Source organism: Rhinolophus sinicus, linkage group LG01 (genome assembly GCF_036562045.2).
Source record: "Rhinolophus sinicus isolate RSC01 linkage group LG01, ASM3656204v1, whole genome shotgun sequence".
Taxonomy (NCBI): Eukaryota; Metazoa; Chordata; class Mammalia; order Chiroptera; family Rhinolophidae; genus Rhinolophus; species Rhinolophus sinicus.
Window position 1 is genome coordinate 182,901,845 of NC_133751.1, and position 21,985 is coordinate 182,923,829.

Consider the following 21,985-nt stretch of genomic DNA (forward strand, 5'->3'; position numbering starts at 1 on the left):
CTTTTTCAGAATAACTACATAATAAAACCACATAATCTGAGTACATATTTCCTTTGCCTTTCTTCTACTACAATATGAACTGCAAACCAGATAAACTGGGAGATGAAACCTGCTGTGGGTGTTGGATTATCCATGAGATAACAATTAAAAATATCTAGTGCCCTCCCTGAAGCAAGACACACTCTTAATTATTTTCAATCCCTTTATTCCTTTATAATCCCAGGCAAGTTAAATCATAGAGACCACCACCATCATCAAATTCACAACCTTTACCACTCTCACAGTTTCCACTTATCGAAAGTTTTAATTTATTGAGAAATATGTAGCTGGCACTGTGCTAAGTGTTTTTGTATGATTTTTTGTTGTTGTTGTTGTTCCCACAGCTCCCTGTGTAGTGGTTTTATTTATTTTTGCACGTAGCAAAGCTAAATTTAAAAAGAGTTTTGTAACTTGCTTGGGAAAGCTGGGATTCAACCCACATCTATCTCATTACTATCATGTTTTTCTGCTTTTCTCGTTAAGAATGATGACGATAGCTAATATTAAGTACTTAGTATATGATTTTCTAAGTACTTTGTGTAAACTTCCATGTAATTTTCACAGAAAACCTATGGAGAAAACAATATTATCCACATTTTGTATATGATGAAATTGAGTCACTGAAAGTTAAAATAAACTGCGTACAACTAGTAAATTTCCAAGTCAGGATTTTAACTCAGACCCATGATTTCTCATCTGTGAAAATGGTAATTAATATTTTAGCTTGAACCCATTAGAACTGTAGATTTCCAAACATGTTAAGTAAAATTGTAGCTGACACTTGTCAATATTGGTCACCACAGAAAGATTTCTGTTAATAACATGTATTCAAATACAGTATAATAGCTTTCTAACTAATAGGTGTTTGTCAAGTATTTAATTTATGTTACTGATGATTCAAAAAATATAACAACTCTCCTGGGACTCACCACAATCATAGTAGAATGGTTAAGAGTGCCATGTTTAAGTTCCGGATCCTATCTGCCACTTAAGAGATAAGCCTCAGTTTCTTTGTCTATAAATTAAGGATAATAATACCTGTATTTACAGATCATTGTAAGAATTAAATGAATTATTAGATATAAAGTACATAGGACAGAACCTGCATATTATAACTACTCAATAAGAATTAGCGACAATTATCTTTTTCTAATTACAATTGTTTTCCAATATTTTTCTATTTATACTGTGGATTCCACTGTAAGTTGTTTTAGACTCAGGAAAGACAGAATTTGGCCCACAAGTGGAGCCTAATAAGTATAAACTGCAGATTCCAACTGAAGTACCAAAAAAACCCTCAAGATTTTTCAGTAGTTTATACCAGGAAAATTAGAGACATGTAGTGCTTTTACTAGAAAATAAAGAAATAGCTCAGGAAAGGAGGGCTAAGTGGGAGTGGGAAGATCTATACATAGTAACCGGGTCAATAAAACATAACTGAATGTGGTAGGCAAAGGAAGGAGGGGCATATAACTCTGACACTAATCTAATGTTAGGAGAAATGGAGGATGTCCTTCTTGTTAGCAAAGTTCCCCTCACCTTGTTTCAATCCTTGAGCCACCAGAATTTTATAGACTAACATAAACAGTGGTGCATGGCGAGTAATGAACAGCCGGTTTTGAATAGTGAAGTTATAATTCATGCAGAGATGCTTCAGGGTTAAAAACTCGCACCTGCATTCATGAGAGATATTGGTTCATAGCTTTCATATATTTTTGCCTGATATTATTAGTATTAGTGTAATATCAGCCTCATAGAATGAGTTGGGAAATATTCATCCCTCTGAATTTTCTGAAAGAATTTCTGTGGGATTGGTGTTATTTCTTCCTTAAATGTTTGGTAGAATCAACCAGTGAAGCCATCTGGGTCTACAGTTTCCTTCGTAGGAAAGTTTTAACTATAAATTCATTTAATGAACAAACAAACAATAGGGCTATTCACATTATTTCTTCCTGTATATGCTTTGATAATTTGTGTCTTTCAAAAATTTATCCATTTCATCAGAGCTTAATCAGGGTTAAGCTAGAGTTGTTGTTTTCTTCCCCACTTCTAAAGCAAAGTTCTTCTTTGTATTTTAACCGATGCCCCTGAATTTTGAAGCTTTTCACTCTGGCTTTTGGGAATAGTGACCGTTCCCAGCCCTCTATGAACTTTGGATGCTGTTTCCTTTCCACTTTGGAGCGGTACTTTGTCAGGCCTTGGGAGTCTCCTCACATACCACGTGATCATCAGTATTCAACCAAATACACAAGGGGGTCTGCAGATCTCAGAAAGAATTCTGTCTAGGTCTCCCCCTGATTCTCTGCCCCGCAAACGCCTTCCGCCTTGGCTTCCCTGGACGTCAGCTGCATGTCTTCAAGCTGGGATATCCCTGGGCTCCGCCTATGTTCCTCTCCCTGTACCACAGCCTGGAACTCTCCAGACAGTGAGCTGGAGCAATTGCGGATTCATCTCACTTGTTTTCCATCTCTCAGGAGTCACTCGCCTCTCTTGCCTGATGTTTAATCTCTTGAATGCCATTGTTTTCTATTTTGTCTCTTTTAAATTTTTTTCAGGGGGATTATAAATCTGTTCCGTTTTACTACATGCTTCCTAGACACAGAAGCTCAGTCCTTGAATACTGAATGTATATATTGCTATTATGCTCTAAGAGTTTTATTATATATTACACATCTTTAGGCCCATGAGTTTGGTTTTTCCTTTTGCAGATGTAGAAATAATAACCCAATTGAAAGTTTTGAAAATTGGAAGAACATGAAATTATATTTAAAGAAATCTAATAAATATATATTTCTTCATAGCAGTCTTTAAAATATTTACCAATAGAAATGAGTGCCCCAGGTAGGCTGTGGGGGAAATGTTTTCTCAAATCTTTGCCGGTAAAGGATTTAATTTATTATGAATCTATATTAATTTATTGTTCAAAAATGGCTGATTTACAGGGAAGCTGATCCTTGTCTCTTTTATTTCTTCTCAGTGCCAGATGAAAGCAAAGTCCATTCATTGACTGGACACAAATCGGGTAAGAAATTCCTTGAAACCGACTTTATCTTCTTCTTCCTGGAAATCATTGGCTGTATTTGAATAGCAGTTGGAACCTATTTCCATCCACTAGCACTGAAAGGCTTGCTAATTAATACATGAGATGTCTCTGACTCCCACAAAGATGAATTATTGCTTGGCTGTGTGTATAGTGGCATAATATATGCTGACTCAAAATGTTTGAGAGGAAAGAATAAAGGTTTCCCCCAAAATAATTATGAACCAAAAATCACAAACCTGTATGCCAGCTGAACCCTTAGGACAACAAAAAAATTATTTAAAAAACCTAAGGAAGTTTAAAATTCTTTTCCATAATGACTTTCACATTAAAATGGTTGGACAAAAAGTTCCAAAATTTAAAAAAAATAAAAATAAAAGGTCATCTCTTTCTCCTTGAAAAAGAATAGTCTTTTTGCCTGTCATCAAAGACATTGTACCCAACATGACTGTATTTTCTTTCTTTAGACTCATGAATGAGCTCCTCAGAGGTTCTCTAGAAGTTCACAGGATCTCTGAGTGTCTCCTGGGTCTTTATCATGTGTGAGATACCTTCAGATCTAAAATCCAAGCTCTCCTTCATTGTCAAGTGGCCTGCTTGCTATTCCTTTGTCCTTCCTTCATCATCTGCCCTTCCTTCATCATTTATTCACATTAGCTGAAAACACTTAGAGCTACTAGGCTAGTAAACACTGCAGTAATCCCTTTCCTCCAGGGGTGCATTATTTTAGGGGAAAATATCCATTTTTGCTCTTAGCAGTCCCACTCCAAACAGCAGAAGGATTATAATTTGTTGACATCCCTCTGTTTCGGAAGCAAAGAAGTCTTTCCCATCACCAAGCGAGGTCTCCTGTGTGTATATGCCAATTATGTTTTCAGCAGTAAGTGGCCGTGATGCCTCATTACTTCCATCATGTTCCAGGGCAAGATTACGATTTTTTTTTCCTTCTTTCTCCAGCTACTCTAGTGATAACAGCAGGGAAGGGCTGGTTCACAACTCTTAGATATTTTGTTTTTCTTCTTTTTTGCTCCTCTAAGAAAAAGTCTCAGAGGTTATATCCCTGTAAAAGAAAAGATTCCTGTGAGAGTGATAAATTGCCACATGCTGCTCGTCCCCATCGTGCGCATCCATTAAATTCTCTACTACTGGAAACATTTTTTAGGAGTCTGAGAAGGAAGTTCTCATGACCAAGGAACTCCACGGATAGTCTTAAATGCGTGGTACTGCTTGTGCTAGTTCTCTTACCCATCAAATCCTTGAACATGTCAGCCTTTTTAGGTACTGGGAGAGGTTTCAAGGTAAAAAGTGGAAGCAGTTTTTTAAGAACGTTTATCAATTTGGTTTTTGAAAAGGAGCCAGTGATAAACTTTCTGGCTTTTTCCAAGAAATCAAATTTTATTCTAATCTTACTTAATTTCCAAACAAATTGCTCTTAGCCAATAACTAAAAGTTATTGTCACTCTTTTTAAATGAGAACATTGTTACCTTAGTATATTGCTGTAATATTTTAAGTAAATTTGAATAGCGTGTTTTATATAGTGTGATATTAAAAATATTAATAAAGAATTCCTCTAGGTACAAAACAAAGTATGTCTTCCAAATTTAAAAAAAAAAAATGTTTCAAAAATGACATAACTTTAAAGCTGTCAGGTGGGTTAATTGTAAGTTCCACATGGCGGCTTTATTTCAACTTGTTGCTAGAAATAGTACCAACAGTCTTTATATCACATGCACCATACTGTTTTATTACATCATGTGTTTTAAAGAAGATTTTTGGTTATAATCAACTATCGTTAAAATACTCTCTATCCTTATATTTTTAAGTACTTTCATATCCTATCACAACATCGTTGAGTTTTTCATTGGCAGTCTGTGGAACCAGTGCAAATGCTGAAAAACAAGCTGAAACTTGTTAATTTAGAAGCAAAAGTGGCACACAATAAAACACAGTGAAGAGGGTTAAGCAATCACCTGAAATAATGCACTCTAGAGTTAAATTAAGAGCACTCTGTAAAATAGTAAAGATAGTTCTGAAAAAATACAAAGCAGCCTTCAAGAAAAATATGCTACTAAGGTTATAAATGTATATATTCAAGAATATACCCTCTCCCATGTTTTATATTTATTTCTTTTGGAAAATTAATCCTAAATTATAATGATATTTAAGAACTCATCCTTCACATAAAAGGCAACCGCCTGTTCGTTCTGCATTTTTGTAGAGCAGTTTCTCGTTCAGCTTTGGTGGTGGTGGTGAAAGAGGATTAAGAGTCCATTTAATTCTAGCAAACCCTTTGAGTTACAAAATCCTTTTTAGAAGGCATCTAATATATAACTATAGTCTCAATCTGCTATAGTCTGTGTCTGAGTTGCAATCTATAATGTTCCATGACCCTACTTGTCTCTAATGTCAAAAGGAATCATTCAACTTCTTTTTGTTTCACTTTTCCCTTCCCCAATTCCTTTTTCCAGAATATGTAGGTAAAAAAGAAAAATAAAGATATATCTTTTACTAAGAAAAAAGAGTATCTCCTTCTGTCTATTTTTAATTATAGAAATATGGACAGTTTTCATACTATCCAAGACCATTAGGAAGATAAATTTAATTCTACATGCTGACCTAAATCTATCATCCATCCTCTAATTCAGGATGATATTCAACATTTTCATAAGTTCCTCTAAGTTAAAATTTCTTCTGAGTCAGCTAGTGTGTAGAGAGCCACTTTGTGCCAAGTTCCATCTGTTGGTCTGGCTTGGGTACCTCCCAACTTTGTGACAATATTTTTGGCACCTTTTCCTTGGCTTAATCTTTAAATGGTTTATTTCTCCGAGCTCAGATCAAATCAAAGTCTCAGGTAAGATCATCTTTCTAACATTTTTGGCCCAAAATGTAGTGTTCCCACACCCCTTCTGAAATCAATCCAGTATTCTTGAGATTCCTCTAACAACCTGCCTCAGAGACTTCCCCTGGCAGTGCATTGCATCTCATACCTTGGCAAGGAAGATGGCAGGATGATTTTCCTGTTCATAGTTATGTAGGGTCCTCCTCCATGTATAAGAGATATTAATGTCTGTGGAATGGTGAGACCTAACAATAGAAATTCAGAGCAAAATGTTGTCTTTCATGTGGTTCCTTTAAGAAAAATCATAAGTTTCAGAGAGCCTTGAAAAAAGAGTAAGATGTCTTTCACCTCTATTCCTAGCTGTCACATTAATTGAATTCTTACAAAATTCAAAATTTAGCAATGCAGGGGGGAAATACTTTAGGAAAATATGTATTTTAAACAATAAAACCAATAAATACAGATTTATATTAATATTCTAAGGGAGCTTTAGAATCCTGAGAACATGACAGAAAATGTGACATAGCTTTTAAAAGAAAATGCTTTAATTTGGGCTGTACAGACTCAGAAACTGTCTGAAAAGAAACCCTTTCTCCCTGCCTCCCACCTTTCTTCCTTTCTCCCTGCCTTCTTTCTTTCCTTCCCTCCCTCTCTCCTCCCTTCTCTGCTCCTTCCTTCTGTTCCTCCCTTGCCTCCCTCTGTTCTTTCTTCTTTCTGTCCTTCCCTCTCCCTCCTTCCTTCCTTCCTTCCTTCCTTCCCTCCCTCCCTCCTTCCTTCCTTCCTTCCTTCCTTCTTTCCTTCCTTCCTTCCCACATACTGAATTGACACCTAAACCAAAAGTGTCATGCTCCTCAGCATTCAGACAGAAAGTAGTTATAAATTTTACTTTTTTTTTTTTTACTGTATCTTCATTTTTTTTGTTGTTTTGATTTACTGCTTGGAGCTGTTTTAATATGTACTGACTGTCTGCAGAGATCTTTGCTGACCCAGCTCTTTAAGATGATGCAGTACTGAAGAAAGCCGATGAGTTCTTCTTTATGAGCTCTGACATATTAATTAGCAAAATGGACTAAAAGGCTTTCCTATTTCTACTTTAATTTCTTATATTCTCAAACACCTGTCTATAGAGCTGTAAAACAGGCAAGTCTGTAGAAGTAATGGTTGGCAGGAAGTCCAGACCTTTTCTGAGACAAGTTTATCAATTAATGAGCAAGTTCCCATTAACAACCCAGGGGGATATCTCTATATAAAGGTACCTTGGAGACACTAAGTATGTTGATATTTTTAAATATTTTACTGATGAAGAAGCTCAAGTTCGGGACATTTAAGGACTCGCTCTCTCAGCTGGTAACTGTTGGGTTAAGATATGAACCCAGATACTATATGGTAGAGCCCATGCTTTGGACATTTTCTTTTTCACCAGCATGCGCCTAACACCTCACAGTCACAGGAATTGAGAAGAACATAGGAGTCCTAGTTGGAAGATACGATACACACATGAAGATATTTCAGAAATCATTTACCTTTTGTAACCTCAGCCAACCAAACCAGGGACACGAGAAGTATAATTTCTCTAGGAAACTACTGTAATTCAGTGAGCAGGAGAGGGACATTTGGTCATTCTTGCCTTTGTTTTCCTGCATGTGTGTATGTGTGTGTGTGTATACATGAATGTGTGGACCAACTTAAGAGATATAGGAGAAAGAAAATATGCATGTGATATGTGTGTATTATGTATAAATTATAACAAATATGCATGTGATGTGTTTCCTTATGGCAACACAAGGAGTGTAATATGCAAGTTGCTAACTTGGCAGACCTTACATTCTGTTCTAAGTGCACTGTATGTACACTTCAAATCTAGAATGTTTAAAATGTGGCAGAAGAATCTCTGGGTCATTGCAAAAGAGCAGAGCTCTTGAAAGCATACGGTGATTGGATAGTCACTTTAATGCATGAGCAATGCTTTAACAAATGACATTTCGTAAATTTTGTTGAGTCTTAGTATTCCATATGTTCATAGAATATCTAAATTAAATATGCATTTAAATTTTGAACTATCAACCATGGTCATTTTTCATATTTGAGTCTTCTAATTGGATTGCTGTTTTCATGATATTTTTATTGTTGTTGTTGAGAGGAAGTAAAACCTTGTCATTAGTGGAGTTAGTTCAAGTCAGTGGACTTGAACTCTGTTTCTTTCCTCATCAGTTGGTAAAGGTAATACTGCACAGTTATCTATTTGGACAAACATCTTTATTGGGTACTGTGAAAGTTTTTGTTGTCTGTTATGTTGGATAAATATAGGTTTAGACAGAAAAAATATATACATTTCACATACGTTCCAGCTTTTGTTTACATTTCCATAGGATTTAGGGAGTTATAAAAAAAAAAGTAATATGTCTAGGATTCTTCCTGTATAAACTTGATTATGACACAACTCTGGTATTTCCTATGTTGCAAAAGGTATACTGAATACTCTGGTCTCTAAAATACAATAAATCAAATTGAATTAGAAAAAATGTGTTAGTCTTTTTAGAAGTGAGATAAAGTTCTTCACTACTTAAATATGTGCATCTCTGAATTTCAGAGTAAACAGAGACTACATTTTTTTACAAATTAAATTCAAAATTAATTATTTCAATTCCACACATATTTATTAAATTTCCACTCTGTGACAGGTACCATATAAAGTGCTGGAGATACAAATTGACATAAGACATGGCCTCTGCTTTAGAAAAAAATGTTTATAAAGTGGTAGAGGAGAACGATATATACATGCCTAGTTAAACATTTGGTACCTTCATGTTAAAGAGTACAGTGCAGAAATCTTACAGAAGAAATATTGCTTGATTCTGTTTGGGGATTGTCTATCATGTGTCAGAAAGGAAGTAGTTCCATAGCAAGGTCTGAAAGATGAATAAAAGTTTGAGAAATAGAAAAGGTCAATGAGCTAACACATTTCAGGCCGGTGGAAAGCTATGAAAACATGAAACATCTTACCTTGGTATGTTCAAGGAACTATATGCAATTCATTGTGTCAGGAAAAGGAAAGGGGAGAGTGATAAGATACCCTATTGAGCAAGTAGGCAGCGATTAGATTATGGGGAACTTACCAAATGAAAGAATGTGAATTTTATCCTACAGGCTCAAAAAATCTAAACAGAGTAAAGAAGGGGAGTGGTCAGTTTTATAGTCTAATAAATATCACTCTGGTGGTTGTAGGGACTTAAAGGGACCAAAAAACAAACCAAAAAAGCAAGGAAAATAGTTAAAAGACCATATCAGTGGTCCAGATAAGAGATTATGTAGGCATAAATTTAATGGATTAGCAATGGAAATGGAAAGAAAAATAAAAAATATTTAGGAAATAAAGCCTTGACTTTTGTTTTTTAAATTAAACTTAGTGGGTGACTAAGGAAGAAGATCCAATTTGATTCTCCGTGTTATCAGTTAACTATTGTTACAACTATGCTGTATAATAAAACTAACCGTGAAGATTTATTTCTTGATCATGTATCTTCAGTAAAGCTGGGATTTGCTGATCTCAGAAGTGTTTGTTTGAGATTAGCTCCAACCTGTACTTTAGGTCCAGGTTTTCAGCGTGTGTCTCTTATCTTCCTTGGACCAATGGTTCCCTGAGGCACGTACTTTTAATAATGAGGATGATAAGATGGAAATGGGGTAGGTAGAGAGGAAATGCATAAACTACATGCCAGAGCCTTCATCTATTAAGTGACATGAAGACACAGGTAGTAGAGGGGAGTGTGGCAGGATGGCATGAGCTGTGAAGGAGTGGGGATTTTTTATGAGGGTAGAGGAGTGGTGTACTTGAAAGTGGGGAGGAAAATAAGGGAGAAGGTTGAGCCCCCTCCCAACGCTGACGTGTGAGAAGGAACAGCTTCAAAGGAGAGGGCTGCAGGAGAAGCAGAAGTCTTAGTGGAGAGCTGGATTTCAGTTAAAGCTAAAAGGAAGGATGATTTTTAGAGAAGAGGTTGAAAGTAAATAGCATTTAATCAACCATGGAAGGATAGTGGGAACTCGAGAAGGCAAGGTGGAAGGGTCTGGGATGGAGGGAAAGTGAAGCAGTGAGTCACACAGGAAGATGGACAGAGTCAGGTAAGGTGGACAGCACAGGAAAGAATGGATGACCAGGGGTCTCACATCTTGGGAACTACTGAGGATGTCAGGAGTGATGGGCTTAGTTTGTTCAGATTGCTCTGCAGTTGCCAAGAAAATTCACCCTCCCTCTTCCGTGAATGGAGAAAAGGCTTGGGCTGGTGTAGACTCAATGTGATCCGGATGGATTACTTCTTGTAAAGGGCTCCTGTTTCTGAAGAATGAGGAGATGAAGAGTTTCAGGAGGAAATGATCCCAGGGTTACAGAAGATTTGAAAAGATACCTAATTCTCATTAGGTTTGGAAATTGAAAGCTGTCCATTAGTAATCACTTCACCTGGAGTGAATTTCAGTTGACAGGAGAACAGAAGCAAAATGAAGTGGCTTGAGGAGGAATCGGAGGTGAAAACAAGTGTAGATCTTTCCAGAAGCTTAATTTTAAGAGAAAGAAGAAAGATGTATCTAGAGACGAGAAATTGTTTTTATTTTTCTAGTTTGTTATTTGTGAGAAACACTGAACCATGTTTATAGACTGAGAGGAAAGAGACATTTGGGAGAGAAGGAAGAAATAAGAAAGAGGACATTGTTAGAGGGATAGGATTAAGAGTACATAGTTTTGTAGTAGTTGGCCTTGAAGAGGATGGGCCAAGATTGTAGGGAAAGTGGCGGGATGCATGTGGTATAGATAAATTTGTAGGTAGAGGGGGTGGAATATTAAAGACGTTAATGGTCTCTGTTTTCTTGATGATGTTGAAGTCTGTACATAATGGAATTACAGGGTTGGCAAAGAAAAAGAAGAAACACTATAGATAATAGTTGGGTTATATTTAAATCAAAGCAAAATTGGATGGAAAACTATAAAAATATACATTTACACCTACATGCACACATAAACACTACATTCAAGCATCGGGTTCCAGAGGAGCTAGAGTTTTTTCCTGAACTAATTTTTTTTAATCTCTTGCAGTTATATTTTCAATTCTTTATTTATGGTGGAATTATAGAATGTTAGGACTAAATAGAGTGTTATAGATCTCTAGTACAACCAACTGATTTTAAAGAGTAGATGGAGGTCTAGAGAGGAAGTCACCCCCAACCAAAGGCCCAGCTCGTCAGTGACAGAACTGAGGCTCAGATCTGTTGTCTTCTGTTTCAACAACCTCTTGCTTTCGGAAACTCAAACATCGTTGCTACCAGTTTTGCCTGATTTGATAGCCTAAACTATCATTAAAACTTCAAAATTTCTCCCAAATTAGCATGGCTATTAAAATGATAGAGTAATTTGACACAGCCCTAGTCATTTTTTCTTTATGCTTTTCCCATTAAAACCCTCCAGAATTGAATACCCTTCCTAGAGGCCAAAAGTCCATATTTTGTTTGAAGTTTATACTACAGACTTTCTAACATACTCTGTATTTATTTATTTATTTATAGTTGCTATTAATGATACTTTTTACTTCTATTACAGTCTTCTATTTCTATTTTCCCTAAACATAAATGCACAGGACAAATTATTTCATTCTGAGCTTCAGTGGACATCTGTTGATGTGGTATATTTTGGTACATATTTTTTTCCTTATACCCTTCCATATTGATATTGATGTTGCAAAACTCTCAATATCAAAATTCTGCATTATTCCCTCTGTCATTATTTAGAATTTGACCATTTTTCTTCGGAAATAAAATTTAGTAGGCTTAAGTACGCATTGATTTAGAAAATTCATAGTTTCTAACATTTTTTGAATTGTTTGAACAAGTGAAAAATAATTTTATAAAGAGAAGAGCACATTTCTGTATATGTCAAATTCTTCAAAGGTGGCTGACCCTCAAACTTTGCCAGCCATGGGAAATATGTGTCTTGCACTTTTGGAAAACAGTGGTTTGGAATGGACAATTCTACTAGTGTTTCTCAATGCCAGAGTGAACATCTGCAATGAAAAATGTTATTAAATGATTACATGATGGTTGATGATAGAAAGTGAATATTTGACATCAAAACTTTTCTGTAAGCTGAGTTATCTGCACCCAACTTGGAATTCACCCTGCAGCTGAAGAGAAAGAATAGGAGCCACAGAAAACAGCAAGTGACTTAAAACTGACCTAAAATGCCATCATCAGTCAGAATATTATTGTATGAATTTGAATGTTTCATGGGTCAAAACAAATCACGATCCTGAAAGCATAGTAACTGTAAATATTAACCTCCACTACAAGCATCATTTCTGTCCTCTTTATATTTAGCTTCAGAATGTCTTCAATAAACTTTTTGCAATGAGACTATTTCAACAAAATCACTAGACTCTAACCTACTAGCTTTAAATAATTGCAGCCCTTATCAAGAGTAAGAACTTGGGAAGAGCTAGAAAGCTGTTTAGTTCCTAATTATTTTAGAAAGGTTCACATTCAGACCTAGAATTTAAAATCACTCTTCTAGGAAAGGTATCTTGTGTGTAAATTTATTGTGGAGAAAAAAAAAATGGAGACACTTGATTCCAATGACCCAGAGATACTATAAGCTATCTGCTTACAAGACCTTTTATTTCAAACTTCCGTGGAAAATCGAGTTGCCAGTGTTAACTGAATGACTATTTACCCGTTCCAGCAGGGGTTTTCGTTATAAAGTTTTCTCAGCTAAAAATTAGCCAACACAGAATATTGGAACAAGTTTAGAATCCAACCTGGGAAACCTGAAGATGAGCTCTTACATAATAGATACCCCATTTATGTTATAAAATATGTCGAAGCCTAAATGTTTTTAGTATCTGATAAGGGTATATTATTGCCAATTAATGGTGAGAAATATTTTAGAATATATTTGCTTTGATAATTTCAGTATTACTTTGTTAGATGTTATGTATATGTGTGTGTTTCATAAATGAATACTGTTTGGGGGGGGGGATGCAGGAGAAGGAAAGCACTAAAAGACATGTGTATTTCAAGAAAGGTGTTGCCTACTTAAAAAAACTCATTTATTCCTGTATTTAGGCTCCATCCACAAGGATAAATTTCAATATCTTTAACAAGTCAGACTATGCCCTCCATCACCTTGTCATGACCTGCCCTTCCAGCTTTGTCTGTTGCCACCATCACCCTCAACCCTACCCCATCACCCTCCTGCCACATGTTTCCCATCTCAGAGCTATTTGCCCCTTGCTGTCTCACTGTATCTTGCTCTTTCAAGCTCAGAGTCCCAGCTCAACTCTTCTTTGAATTCCTACCTCCCTGAGAAACCTTCCCCAGCTCCCTTAGGCAAGGATCTCTTCTGGTATCCAGCTTTGTTTAATTTCAGGTATCTTTAGGCTCTGGTTTTTTGTTTGCTTTTTGTTTGTTTGTTTGTTTGTCCTTCCACTTATTTGTGTTTTGTTTTGTTTTTTATTAGTTTCAGGTGGTAGGCTCCATTTTGTCTACTTTTTAACTTATCTCACCTTTTCTTGCCCAAGCTCCCACCTCTGCTTCAGAGCCAGTCAGCCCCCCAAAATTCCCCTTAAGCTGTTTTCCAATCTCCTTTGATCAGTAGTCAGGCTCCCTTACACGTTAATAACCCCAAGGTCCACCTTTTCCTCAAACCAGCGGAAGAACTCTGTTATCTCCTGCATAAAAGGGGAGGAACCAATGATAACTATTTTGTTAAACCCATATTTATTGAACACCTACCATGTGCCAGACACTGTTCCAGGGTACAGATTCTGCCCCTGAGATGCTCACAGGTGTAGCAGCAATAGTAATACACACTGTGAAAACACCACGTGATTATAGACAGATGCAGATACGTGGAAAAAGGAACAGTGGTTACCTTTACAGAAAGAAGAAGGCCAAGGTCAAAGGTCCAGGGGGACTTTTGCTTTTTCTATCATATTTGAATTTTACAGTGAGACTGTATTTATGTACCTGCTGGGTAATGAAAAATGTATGGATTTTTATAGATGAAAGCATTTTTAAACATTGTAAAACTTCACATGCAGAATCTACTAATAGAAATGGTATACAAGTGGGAGGATTTAGCACAGGGACCAGCACAGAGTATGTACAGAAGAACCACAGGAAAAGATATAGTTTCTGGAAAGAAGATGAGCTGCTGAATCCCTGAGTCATACTATGAACCTATTTGGGGCCCAAAAGTATTTCTGGAAGGAGGAAATGGAAAGGGGATTAACCATGAGATACCTCATTTATGGATTGCTAGAAAGAAGTGCCAATGAAAAACGTATTTAGGGAATTTTAAAACCCCCTGTCAATTTTTGGTATCCTAGACTCAGAAACTTAGTCTTTGTGATTTATTCAGTAAGGCACCCACATCATGCTATGTATAAAAAGGTTCTTTTTTAGATGTTCATGATGCCCAACTGTGTCCCATAAAAGCAGATTTATAATAGGACTAATGATGAATATGTAAAAATTAAAGAGAAAGCTTAAAGCAACCTAGATTACTTCTCCTTACTAAAAATGCAAATTCATTCCCACTCTATTGATAATTAGAAACCACACACCACACAAAACAACTTATGAATTCTACCCCTTCAAAATAAAACAAAGCTGTTCAAAGTTAGCTTTTGAACAAAAACCTTTTATTTACCAATCAGTAAAAAAAAAAAGAAAAATGCATGCCTTTATAAACCAGGCAAACTACAACTGCAAAAACAGAGTGGGGGGCAAAAGCAGATAGTTTTGTAAAATATCATGATATGCCATCCATGAGTTGTTAGAGATATTTAGAAACAATGGTGTCAAACTGGTGATGGAGACTTTTTGCATGCTATACTGACAGACCTCAGAGAAAATTCTCCTGTTGCTTAGGTTAGAGATCTGGTGGTGCATGAACTATTTTAAGTGTATATAAACAAACACTTTTCATTTTTAAAAATTATCTATATTAATGTGTACTAGTAAAAATACTGGTTTTCAATTTATAGTAGTGCTACATGATTTTTATTAAAATTTTATGTTAAACTGAGATTTGAAGAATATTGGTAAGGAAATAACAGCATAAAATGATGTGAAAAAAATGATATGTGAACATGACAATTTTATGAAGTTGTAACACAGATTGCTAAAGTTTGGGAAACACTGAATTTTATAAGTTTCCATCATATTTCGATAGTTTCCATCATCAGGCTTTTTTGCAAAGCTCAGAGAATCTTAGTTTGAGAAAAGGGTCTCCATTCTGAGCCCTTTGGGCTATGTAATACTCACACTCTGGGTCCCATTTCCTGTCTCTGGGCAAATGCCTTCAATTGTGGTGGAACACTGGCTTTTTCAGCAAAAGAAATGTCCTAATCGTCAACTATTTCTCACTATGAACTTCTCTCAAGCACGTTTAGCTTGAGTTATGTTTTCAAATACATTCCTCCAACAGGCCATCTTCACCTGAGAAGGAAACATAGCAGATACAATGGTGCCCTTCCACATAAGCCTGAAAAGTCTTACCAAAGGCAGAATCAGCCTTGACTTTTCACTTTCCTTTACCTATCACGTTAGTCTAGCAGGAAATCAGTTTGGTCCCATAGGAGCACATTCCAAAGCATTACTTCCCACCTTCGCCCAAGTCTCCCCCCTCATGCCTTCTACCTGACCCACCCTCTTCTACACGCTCTACAGTTACATTCTCCTCCCAGGAGCCTAACAGATGTTTGGGAAACACGAATCGAATCAAGTCCCTTAAATGCTCAATCTCCTCCAATGGCTTTTTATCCTTCATAGAAAATAATCCACACTTCGTACCGTGAGCCCCAAGGCCCAGCTTCATCTGCCTTGCCTACCTCGCCGACCTCATCCCCACTGCTTCCTCCTCCGTTAGGACACTTGGCCCATGTTGCCTGCATGCTTCTTCTTGAACAGGCCAACTTGTTCTCTCTTCAGGCCCTCAGCACGTGCTTCCCCTCTGCTCAGACAGATCTCCTCCACTTCACGTGCTTGATTCCTTCTGATTCAGTTCTCTGGTCAAATATTCTTTCTTCAAAGATACTTTCCCTGACCACTCCATCTAAAATAGACAAAATAGGTCAGTTTCTATTGCTTACACTGTTTATATCCTGATAGCACTTATCACAGTCTGTAGTGCATGTGTGGGTCTAACCTACTGTTTCCTCCTCATACAGAAGGTGGGCTCCACAGGGCAGAGACTTCACACCCCAGTTCAAGAGCCACGGTTGGCACAGAGCAGGCGTCTTTTGTTCAGTGTTTCTTAAGTCTTTCTTTTTGCATATTTTTACTGTAGAACTTTCCATGTATTCATGCTTCATGTATATATCTTATCCTAACATTTCATTTTTTGTTTCTATGTTCAGTCTAACAATTTGAATTGTAACTGGAAGTTTAACACACTTACATTGATTGAGATTACTGGCATATTTAGATTTATGTTTATTATCTTATTGTATATTTGAGCCACTTCTTAATGTCTTTTTCTTCTTTCTTGTCCTCCTAGGATGAATTCCTGTTTTGTTTTATTTTTGTGTTTAATCCCACTTTTTTCTTATATTGATTCTAAAATTATATACTCCATTGTTATCATGCATACTTAACATAATCTAAAATTAGTCCATGTTTAATCTTTTCCCCAACAATACAAGGAACTTAGAACACTTTAGCTCTCCTTACCCTCTCCCAATTTCTGTACTATTTTCCTTTTTTTTCCTTATGTTTTGATCCCACTAATTTTAATGTTTTATGCATTTAATATTTGTTTAAACTTACCTATGTATTTACCAATTTATTTTCTTACCATTCTTCTTTATGTTGCAGACTTTCCTTCTGAGGTCTTTTTCTTTCTTTCTGAAGTATGCCTTTCAGACATTCCTTTAATTATAGTCTACTGATTATATTTGTGTTGTTTATCAGAAATGTCTTGTCCTTCACAACTAGTTTTGTTGAGTATACAGTATTAGGCTGGCAGCACATTAAAGATGTTGTCTTACTATCTTCTGGTTTCGAGTGAAAAGTCAGCCATTGGTCTAACAGGCTTCTCTTTACCTGGTGATCAGGCTTTTCTCTCTGGATACTTTTAAAATCTCTTTGTCTTTGATGTTCACTTTCACTAGAATCTAGATCTTGGGGTAGATTTCTTTATATTAGTATTTTTGGTATATTATATGTCTCCTATATCTTGATAGTAATGTTTTCCCTCATTCCTGAGAAATTATATATGTAAATGTGCCGCTTCCCCGTTCTATCTTCTCTTTGTGGAACTCTTACTAGATGTATGTTAGATCTAATTCTTCAGCCATGTCTTTTAAACACTTTTTCATATTTTTCTATCTCCTTGATTCCGTGTTCCATCCTGACTAATTTCTTTAGACCTATCTTCTAATTCCAATTTGGTGTCTAAATTTCTTTCATGTCTCTGCTGACTCTTACTCATGGTGACATTTTTATGAATTCGGTCATTTATATTTGAGATGACCTATTTGGTTGGATTTAATGTGTGAGGATCTTGGAGAGCCTGATTTGCATACACTTTCCTCCCAAGAAGGTTTAGCTTTGCATCTTTTAGGGTACTAGCCGAGCACTTTTATATAATTTCTTAGCTAACAGCTTATTTAATTGGGAGAAAATAAATTCAATTTAATTACCTCTAGAAGGACAGTCCTGTGGTTGAAAATTTTTAAAAGGTAACAGTGATTTTTCAAAAATTATTATTGTTGTTTTCCCTATCTAGAACCAGAGTAAAGACAGATTTTCTTGGACTGCCTTTGCTGACGAAAATATATTCAGGGGATGAGGTTTTTGAGCCTACTTTTCTACCAAGTGTGCAGGTCCTTTTGAGGGTGACTGTCTAACTCTTCTACTTTCGAGTTTGTCGCCCAGATCCTCCACGATGCCACCATCACACCCCCTCCTCAAGCTCCAGATTCCTAACATCAGCACTTATCCAAAGAGCAAACTCAGCCTGCAAGTTTGGTTATTTAGCATCATTCACTCTTGGTTTTTTATTTGTTTATTTTTTGTTTATCAAAGGGCTTTGCTTAAGGATTACCCTTAATTTTCTATGCGCTAAGCAATGTGTTTAAATGTGTATTTGTTTTAATTTATCCAAGATCTATTTGTTTTTTTATCATCAGGATTTTGAAAATTGATACGTTACTAGAAGCAGAAGTCTGGAGTCCAGTAATTGTTTGCTAAATGAATGAATGAGTGAATGAATGAATGAACAAATGAATGGTTATTCTTTGTAAATTTACATAAACCATTGGCTGGATTTACATAAATGGCTACATTTACATAAACCATTAGGCCCAATAAAGATTAGAGCAGATATTAAGCCACATTTTATCTCCTGGGGTCTGGATTACTTTTGACAAGACAAACCAATTTAAACTATTCCTTAGAAATATATGGAAAGCCACATGACATAGGAACAAAGTGGGGGGTGATATCCATAATATGCTGAGAAAGTTTGAAATGGAAAATTCCCTTTAATAAGAAGCCACATAATAAAAAATTCTGGTTATATTTGTAGTTACAAGCTATGGTTTATTACTCTGTCTAGAGATCCTTATAATGATTCATTGTTATAGGAAGAAATAAAATAGGGTTCACAAAGGAGCTTTTATCAGATTATAATGTGCCCTGTCATAAAGTGGGAAAGAAGAGGCTCGTCTGGCTATTTGTTGTCACTGCCTGTGTGGGCCTTGGATCAGATCCTAATGAGAATTCTTTCTGAACCTCTAGAATGCCCTTCAGACTGAATTCCTAGTCATGACCACACCCAAAGAATAGTGCATGAGAAGGCTGTTTGATAGATCCTGTAGGTACTAAAACAAATCAAAACCAGTCCTGTTCATGCCATCAAAAGCCGGTCTTCCATATGTTCTCCTTTTTGCACCAAATACTCTGGTTTTTCATCTTTCTGATAGTTTACAGAATTTTTATGTAACTGATAAGTTACATAAGACTCATGTTACCGTAGAGTAGGTGATGAGATTGTCCAAGGGAATGGCATGAGAATTTGGATGAAGTTTCAGCTTATAGTCACTTTACTGAAGAGACACCTTTGCTATTGGAGTGTACAAGAGTGAAGGAAACCCCATTAGTTCTCTGGGATGAAAATTTTACAGATGATGTGCTAGCTGCCTATTGTGTCTGAAGAAATTGGTAAGCTTTTATTTTTCTTCCTTCTCTGTCCCTTTTTATCCTTTGTTTCTATGAATTAGAATTTCTGGGTCAGGCATCCAGGGCTGGCATTGCACACATAATACACTTAGCTGCAAAAAAGTCATAGATTTGGATCATTTCCCAGATTATACATCTGCCCCTCGAGCTTCCATTTCAGAGCATATGGCTGTGGCAGAGGGGGCAGATTAGAAATTGTCTCTACAATGTTTTTAAAGTGTAAGAGAGAGGAAACTCCTTTTCATCTGGTCGTGAAGCTGTTACTTGAGTGTTAAAAGAGTATGGGTGAAACTGTTTTCTTGCGAATCGTCTTCGGTAAGTAAAAATGCATTCAGTGTGTTGTGGTCATGGAAGCTATACAAAGTGCTACACAACAGAAATGTACAACATGAAAACCCCTGACCTCTGTTGTTAAGGAACTCCCATGTCATTTGAAATGACCACCACAGCACCCGTAAGGAGGGACAATTTGAAGCAGTCAAATTGCTTTCCATTGTATTGATTTCTCAAGCGTGGGCATATCATTTCCCTTAAAATTTTTAATTTCATATGCTAATACTTATTGGAGTAATTAATTCACTTTAGAGAATATCAGCCGTTAGAGCTTCTCTTAAACTTGTAAAATGTAAGAATCTGGAAACTAGGTATGGATTTTACCGAAGGGCAACATATGAGTAGGCTGATGCCCAAGGTTATGGTCTAGCTGCTGAAAGCATAGTGCTTTATAGACATGGAGGAATATCAAGAGAAAGAACAGATGAAGGCAATGAGATGCATATTAGAGAAGAAGGTGTATCATTCCTTACCTAAACTAATCTATCACTTGTATTCTGAATCCATTCTCAGCTATTGCTCACAGGGCCTTCTTCAATCAATCAATAGCTCTTTCTCTTCCATCTTCATGTTCTTCCTCATCGTTGGCTCCCTCCTTTAATCCAAGGAAGAATATTCAAGATGAAAAAGAAATGGTGAGGTGGACACAGTGGGAATGTATGGATGCAGGGAGTAATAGAAGGAAGGGAGATGTAGACAAAAGCTCTGGATAGTAGTAAGAGCAGATAAAGACTATGTCCTAGAAGCTTTGTTTCTCTTGCTAACGAATCTCACTTTATCCTTGAAATGGCAGACCAATCTTAAACAGTGACCATCTTAAAATGAAAATCACACCATGTCATTTCCCTTCTTTGAAGACTTCAGTGTAGAACTAGTTGATAACCACATGCAAAAACAAAAAAGAACCTCCACATGAGAAATTAATTCAGAATGGTTCACAGACCTAAATGTAAGAGCTAAAGCTATAAAATCTATTTTTTTTTAAAAATAGAAGAAATTTTAGGGATAGTGGACTAAGCAGAACAAATTTTTAGGACACAGAAGCCAACAAGTATTAAAAAAAAATCAATAAATTAGATAGACTTTATCAAAATGAGAAATGCTTTCTCTTCAAAAGATACTGTTGATAAATAAAAATGCAAGCCACACTGGGAAAATGTTTAAAAACCATATACCCAGAAAAGGATCTGTACGCAGAATATATGCAATTTCTGAACCTCAGGGAACACCAGTGGTTAAGGACAACCAAGGGACCAGCTAAGACTACTATTTTAGAATAAGCAGTAATGAGAGGTTGAAGAAGATTGTTAGAATGTGATAGAACTGCTGTAGAATGTATTTCAGAGATAGGGTGTATAGGACTTGACAATTTCTTATATATGGGGACAAGAGATGGGGGACCCAAAGCTGACCTGAGTCTTCTAGGCTGGAAGATCAGCAAAAAGATGGTGCCTTTAACAGGAAAAAAAAAAAGAAAAAAGGAATCATGAAGAAAAGCCATGTTATGAGGAAGAAGCATTTGAAAATGAGTCTGGAACTCAAGAGACAAGTCAAGGTTAGCAATATTGATTTAGAAGTCATCTGCATAGAGCTGATAGTTGAATCTTGGATTTGTCCACAAGATTGAACAGATTAAATTAAATAATAATGCTTTAAAAGAGTTAGCAGCCATTAATTCATTCTGTTAACTAGAAGCCTAAGATGAAGGCAAAGGCAGTTACTGGAGTTAATGATCAATCTAATTTTCGCTATTATCATGTTCAATGGCTTGAAATGACTAGGATTTTTCTCTGAAAATTAGCAGCTGTATAGAAATGCAAAATTTCCAGCAGTTACAAATTTGATACCAAGTTAAAGTAATTTATATCTTTGTATCGTTAAGGTATCTTAAACACACAAATGAGATCTTTGTTCAAGTTTTTAAATATTAGTGGGATAGGAATGTATGGAAGTCATTATGTAGTGAAATTGGCACTGATTTTGCAAATATCATTATATGTTTTCTTTTAAGATGCAATTGTATGCTTGTTTATTGTATTAGTTGTCTCTTTTGATCAACTGACAAAAGTCAGCTTATACACGTATTTCCACTTAGTAAGAACAAATGTGAATAAATGATGATAGGTTCTTCCTAACATAGTTAATAATATAAATATACTGCTTTCTTTCCAGTTTTCATCTTCAAATATTAATAGAAAAAATTTATTATTATTTGAAAATAACTTTTTTACACACAAAAGGTATAGGCTTGCAAAAAGGGACTTCTTTATATCTATTGTAAATTGGTAATTTATATTGCACACATATAAACTCATATTTTAGTATTCATATTCTTTAGTCTGTGTTTGCTGGTATCAATGCTGAACTTCTAACAAAAATTGTTCTAAGCTTTGCTGTCCTGGGGACAATCAGGAAAAACGCATCAACATTGCAACTGGATGGAGGTAGTACCAATGTGTACTCCAAGATAAATTCCTATTTCATTTTTTAGGCTTAGAGAAAGAGA

At 36.0% G+C, this 21,985-nt stretch overlaps 1 protein-coding gene across 2 annotated transcripts in view; it reads left to right on the plus strand.

Moving 5' to 3' along the window:
• PARD3B (par-3 family cell polarity regulator beta) overlaps positions 1-21,985 on the plus strand; it is a 946,787-nt gene that overhangs the window by 616,408 nt on the left and 308,394 nt on the right. For both annotated transcript variants that reach the window (XM_019726886.2, XM_074340795.1), the window contains one exon: positions 3,017-3,061. In XM_019726886.2, coding sequence (XP_019582445.2) covers positions 3,017-3,061 — 45 coding nt within the window. The remainder of the gene's footprint in view (positions 1-3,016; positions 3,062-21,985) is intronic.